The sequence below is a fragment of the Thamnophis elegans genome, unplaced genomic scaffold, assembly GCF_009769535.1.
Source record: "Thamnophis elegans isolate rThaEle1 unplaced genomic scaffold, rThaEle1.pri scaffold_85_arrow_ctg1, whole genome shotgun sequence".
In the NCBI taxonomy this organism is placed as follows: Eukaryota; Metazoa; Chordata; class Lepidosauria; order Squamata; family Colubridae; genus Thamnophis; species Thamnophis elegans.
In genome coordinates this window covers 248,583-255,000 of record NW_022473910.1, presented here as the reverse complement: position 1 = coordinate 255,000, position 6,418 = coordinate 248,583, and the positions used below count along the sequence as shown (strand labels likewise).

Below are 6,418 nucleotides of genomic sequence, written 5' to 3'. Positions count from 1 at the left end.
AGCCGCACCCTTCAGCCCTGCCACCCCAAAGGGTCCCCGAGTGGACGTCAAGGTGGCCTCAAGAAGCATGTTGCCTTTCGTCCCCTTGGAGGCCAACCGGAAGCTGGAGGACCACATCAAGAGGAAGATCATTGAGAGGCAGTGGGGGGTTCCCCAAAGGGTGATGAAGTCTCTCCAGATGTTCATGCCAATGCCCCCCAGTGTAGAGGAGATGGACACAGAGAGCGAGGAGGAGAAGGTTGCAAGGAGGTCACCTTCTGTGATGGATTCAGGTCTCCACAAGCTCCCCCAAGCCCTTCGGAAGCACGTGGCCCAAAAAGCTCTCAAGATTCACCTGGGAGAGCCTGGTCCGTTTTCCACGCTGCTTCAGATGGCTTCTCTCCGAGACAGAGAAGACGGCGCCCTCCCCAGAATTATCTCCCCTGGGACAAGGACTTTGCAGCTGCGACCCAAGGAACTCTGCTTCGTGGAGATGATGGCCCTGGAGCGTGTTGAACTTAACATCAGGCACAAGGACTTGGCTCGCAAGTGGGGGGTGGTCACTTTGTACCAAAAGTCCCTCTCCCACATGTTCACAGGTGTTGAATTTCAGGTCCCCCCTCCTCCCTTACCCAGAAGGGCCCTTGGGTTGGATATCAGCTCATCAGATACAGTCTTCATCAGCCAAGGAACCCGGGAAGATCTGGAGTGGCATGTCAGAAGGAAGAAGATGCAGCACACCTGGGGGCTGGTGAGTCTCGTCAAGAAATCCCTGCAGTTGTTTTTGCCAACTGCCCCACGCTGGCACGTTGCAGGGCACACCGAGGTGATCACCCTCCCAGCTGAAATCACTTTCCTCGGGGATGCCAACCTACATGAGCTAGAGAAGAACATGAGGAAAAGAGTCGTGCTGCAGAGATGGCACCTGCCCAGGAGGCTCCGGGAGCCATTGAAGATGCTTGGCTCAGAGATGGCAGTGGTCTCAGGCCCACGTCAAGAGGTGAAGGAGCCAAGAAGGAGGACGGCTTCTTCTCCACGTCAGCTGGAGGTCTTCCACCTGCCACCACAGGGGAAAGCCCTGGAGGAGGTGAAGGTCTCTCTGGAGAAGAAGCACATGGAGATATTGCTGGGGGTGATGCCTACAGTGGCCAGACTCTCTTGGCAGCATGCAACCTCCACACCAAGGAAGCCCCTGCCCAAGCTGATCCCTCCTGGCCATAACTTCCTCCAGCCACGTTGCCGTTTCTTGCCCTTTGAACGCCCAGAAGATGTGGACCAGATTGAGCAGACCCTGAAGCACAAATGGCTGATGTTCCTCTGGGGCCTGACCACCCAGTACCTCGAAGCCCTGGGAGGGATGATGCCAAGACCACCTGAGGAGCGTCCTCTCCAGCCCAGATTGGCAGATCGCTTGGTCTTCTTAGAAGTGAAGACCCTCTTCCTCCAGGAGAATGTCAGAGGAACCTTTGAAGGACACATCCGCAGGAAGTGGCTGCAACACGAGTGGGGGCTGCCGGACGTGATCCGGAGGTCGCTCAGGGGCTTCATGGGAGGAGTTCCCTCCCCACTCTCCCCACACAGTGTGTCTCAAGTGCAGATTCTACACGAGGAGTTGACCTTCCTCCCTCAAGATTCCCGCCGGTTCCTGGAGCTCCATATCCATAGAAGAAAGCATCAGCATCAGTGGGGGTTGCCCAAGAGGGTGCTAGAAGCCATGAAGGGGCTGGGGGTCGAGTCCATCACTGGTCCTCAGTCCAAGGAAATGCAAGAGGTAGATCAGAGTCAGGTGGGCCTGGGGACCTCTGAAGCAGTGGCCACCAATGGGGAGAAGGCACCTCATCACCCATCTCCAGAAGAGATGTCCCCGTCCGAGACCCTGTTCTTTAGTGGTGAGGTGGAGAAAAGGATCCAGATGTTCTCCCTTAAGAAGTGTGTGGAGGTGCATACGGGGGTCTTCCCAGGGGTGGCCAGGCAGTCCTGGCAGCGTCTCCCTCCTTCCAGAGCCCCCCTCCCCAAACCGGCTTCCCCGAGCTCCTGGACCCCACAGCCACGCAGAAAGCTCCTGCCCTTCGTGCACGCCGAAGACATTGACCGGTTGGAGCTGGGCATTTTGCGCCACCGCTTGGCCTCCCTTTGGGGCCTGGGCAGGGCCTACACGGGAGCCATAGCTGCCCTGCAGCCCAAGCTGCCCTCCAGCCACAGAAGACCCGGAGGAGAAGAGCTCTCCGAGGAGCAGGTCCTCTCTCTGCAAGCGGAGGTCCGAGAGGCCCTAGAATTGCACGTCAGGAAGAAGAGGCTGGAGCACGGATGGGGCTTCCCCAGACTCATCCAGAAATCCCTGCAAGGCTTTATGGACAGAGCTCCTGCCCAGCCGAGCCTTCAGAAGACGGACAGCTGTGCCCGCATCCTATGCAAGGTCCCAGCCTTCCTTCCTCCGAGCACCTGCACCCACCTGGAATCCCACATCCAGAGGTGGCATCTACAGCGACAGTGGCATTTGCCAGCAAAAGCTCTAGAGTCCCTTAAGCTTCTCCATCCTCGGCCTGAGTTAAGCCCGTCTGACATGAGGAGCAGTGAGGATGGGGACATTTCCCCCTACTGTTGTGGCCAGGGGGCTGTTTCTGAGCACCCCGCTCTGGATTTGGGGTATTTCCAACCAGGAGGGGACATGGGAACTGCTGGCTCAGTGGAGGGCACCCCACAGCGGGCTGAGGTTCTGTCTAAAATAGACGCCAAAGAGGTGAATCAACTTCAAATCTACTTGTGTAAGAAGAACGTAGAGGTCCAGTTGGAAGCAGTCCCAAATATTGCCTGGACCCGGAGCTCTTCAAGGCAACGCCTCCCCAAGCAGATCCCTCCTGGCCTCAGAATGTGGCAGCCCCGATCCTCCTCCCTGTCCTTCTTCCATGCAGGGGAGGTGGAGCGGATCGAAATGGCCATTCGTTGCCACCATCTCCTATCCTTGTGGAACTTGGGAATGAGCTACGTGGATGTTCTGAGTGCTTTGCCCTTCGCGCCATTCTCCAAGCCTTTCAGGCTGAGAGGGACCAGCATTGAATTCTCAGAGGTCCAAACATCCTTCCTCCAGGAGCAGGAAAGGCAAGGGCTAGAATGTCATGTTGTGAAGAAGAAGATCCACCATGCTTGGGGCCTCCCGGTTCTTGTCCAGAAATCGATGAAGGCCTTCATGCAAGAACTTCCAATGCCCCCCACCCCACAAAGGAACCCAACTGATGTCCATGTTATGCACCAGGAGCCATCTTTCCTTCCCCAAGTTGTCTACAGCCGCTTGGAGTTCCATGTCCAGAAGATAAACTTCCAGCGGCGATGGGGGCTACCCAGGAAGGCATTAAAATCCCTCGGGATGCTCTGCCCAACAGGTGATGATGCTGAGGCGGAGAGGCCACTAACGTCCCATCTTGATCAAACCTGGAGGAACCTCCCCAGAGGTCCTAGCTTGGAGACTCCTTCAGTAGGTTGGCCTGGAGGAGCACAGAGCACGGAACGGGCCCCCGGGAGGAAAAGTGATGTATTAGGGACTTTGGACCCTCTGAACCTGAGGAGGCTACAGATTCATCTGGCTAAGAAACATTTGGAGGTCCACTACGGGGTTCTTCCAACTGTTGCCAAGGCCTCCCTTGGCCTTGCGGATGTCTATTCAAAGCAGCCCCTTCCTAAGCCGATCCTTTCTGGCCAGGGGCTGCTACGGCCTCGCAATCTTTCCCCGCTTACTGTGTCTCCAGAAGACAAGGATCGCTTGGAGTGGGTGGTCCAGAGAAACCGTTTTGCTTTCTTGTGGGGGATTGGCCTGAGATACAGGGAGGCCCTTGCCGGAATGATGCCCCCATTTACCTCCCCATTCCCCAGGCCCAGGCTGCCACAGGCGGATTTCTCAGAGACGCAGATGTTCTTCCTCCAGATGGAGGACAGAGAAGCCCTAGAGGACCACATCAAGAAGAAAAGGATACAGCACATGTGGAGCTGCCCGATTCTTGTCCAAAGGTCCATGGAGCGCTTCATGTCAAGAGCTCCCTTGTGCCCCAGCCCCCACACGGTAGAGACCAACACCCACATTTTGCTGCATGAGGTGCATTTTCTACCCCCCAACACCCAAACCCACTTGGAGCACCACCTTCAGAGGCGGAAACTGCTACAGAGGTGGGGGCTGCCCAAAAAGATCCACCAGTCTTTAAAGATCTTCCTCCCAAGAGCCCCGATGAAGGCTCCGGCTCCCCCCACTAAGGAACTTTTGGAGGGACCAAAGAATCAGCAGTGGAAACAGCCAGCAGAATCGCTTCCAAAGATGACTTCATCAGCCTCTTCTTCACGGCCAAGCAGGAATCACACCTTCCATTTCCAGGTGTTGGAGACGCCGTACCTACAAGACGAGGAAAAGGAAGTCCTGGAGTATCATATCAAGAAGAGACTCCAGCACCAGTGGGGACTGCCTGTTGTCATCCAGAGATCTCTGCAAGCTTTTGCACCCCCTTCCCTTGGACCAGTCTGTCCCCCAAAGAAGGCAGGTCCAGACGTGAAAATCCAGGTTCAAAGGCCACGTTTCCTCCCTCTGCATTCCCAGAAGAATTTGGAGGAAAGCCTGAAGAGGATAATCACCCATCAGCAGTGGAGACTCCCAAAGAAAGTCCTGGACTCTCTACGGGCGTTCTCTTCCACCACCCCAGCCAGAAGGCCACAGCCCGGTCAGGAAAAGGAAAGATCCGATCATGTTGCCAAGAAAGAGCACCTCAAAACACACCTCAGGAGAAAGTCAACAGAAATTAGCTTCCAGTCCAGGACAATCCCTGACATTTTGCTTCCTGAGTCTCTTCACAGTGAGAGGGGCCCCACAAGCACCACTCGGCCACCAGAGTCAACCTCAGCCATAAATGGTGAGGGACCCAACCAGATAACTTCTCAAGCTGAGGCCAAAGACCTTCTGGAATTCCACATCCTACACAAGAAGATTTGTCACGAGTGGGGCTTGCCACGAATTGTGCAGAAATCTCTCTCGGCTTTCTGCCCACCTCTTCCTAAGCCACGAGCTGACCAGGGATCGGTTGGGGAGCATCTGGAGACCGTGAAGGAAGATGGTGCCACCCCTGAGGAAAGCATCCTTCAAGATGATGAAATGAAACTCTTGGCGGAAAGCCAACAAGCGACAAAGGAAGAGGTGAGTGAGACCCCCCAAGACTCCAAAAGAGGCAGTGTTAGCACCAAGGCCGCAGAGATGGAAAAACTGACCCTTGCTGGTGGAATGCCAGAGTCTCCAGAAGAAATCATCTCCACTGGTGGGGACAAAGAAGAAAGCCACAGACACTCGCCAGACACAGAAAAAGAAAACGGGTTTTCTTCCAAGACTCCACAGCACCCCACAAAAACCAGCCCTCGGGTTGAAAGTCCTCAATCCGTAACCATGTCCACTACCCACCCACAGAGTCCATCAGCCTCAGAAGAAGTCAACATCACAAGTAAGAGGCTAGAAGCCATTGAGGAGGAGACACCTAAAGTAACAACTACTCTGAGTAAGAGTCTGCAAGCTGCCGAAGAAGCCAATGTGGCCGGATTGCAGATTGATGATTTGGTGGCCACTGAGACTCCATGGTCTACGGAGGCAAAAGGCCCGTCAGGCCCATGGAATGTGAATGTGTCATATGAGACCCCACAGACAGCAGAAGAAAGCAGGGCAACGGAGACCATCTTGGGGGGAGATGCTGCAGCAGAGAATGGAAGATACTCCCCAGGTACTGGTTCTCTACAGATGGAAGAGGAAGGGATCCATGGGGCTGCAGAAGAGGAAAGCACCACTGTCCATGGCCTAAAAGTTGGACCAGAGGATGTTGCTTCGGACAGCCTTCATGCCACCGAAGAATCCACGGAGGAATTAGGCATCAATAGTCCACCGTCAGCTGAAGAAACATCCATTACCAGCAAAGGTTCCTGAGCTACAGAAGGATTGGTTGAGCTACAGAGCACAGGAGAAGTTGTTGACATGCCACAAGCCACAGGAGAAAGGGCCAGAGCCAGCAAACTCCCACAAGATGAAGAAGAGAGTGAGAACGCGACGTCTCCTAAATCAGAGACCACACGGAGTCCCACCTCTGAGATTTCACTGGCCGCGGAAGGAGAGCGAGCCGTGGCAGAGAGCACAGTGGGTGGGAAAGCGAAGGATGCTGAAGTCACAGCAGCTGCTGAAGAGAGTGAGTTTCCTGGGGGGCCACATGGGGAGAAGCCACACCCCATCAAGGATAGGAGCCTTGCTGATGGCAGGAGGTCATCAACTCTGAGTTCAGAGGCTGCATCCAAAGAAGCCATCCCTTCGGACGGCCCCTCGGGCAAAGAGGGAGGAAATGCAGAGATGGGGGCCCTGTTAGCAGGAGAGGAGGGGAGACTCTCTGAGCTGCATCCGCAGTGGGTCACAGCTGCAGAGAGACGACCTCCA

General features: G+C 55.3%; 1 protein-coding gene across 1 annotated transcript in view; it reads left to right on the top strand.

Moving 5' to 3' along the window:
* The window catches only part of LOC116523665, a 7,277-nt gene extending 1,357 nt beyond the window's left edge, over positions 1-5,920 (top strand). The window contains exon 1 of the mRNA XM_032238792.1: positions 1-5,920. This exon is cut by the window's left edge and continues 1,357 nt beyond it. Coding sequence (XP_032094683.1) covers positions 1-5,920 — 5,920 coding nt within the window.
* Positions 5,921-6,418: the final 498 nt, after the last annotated feature.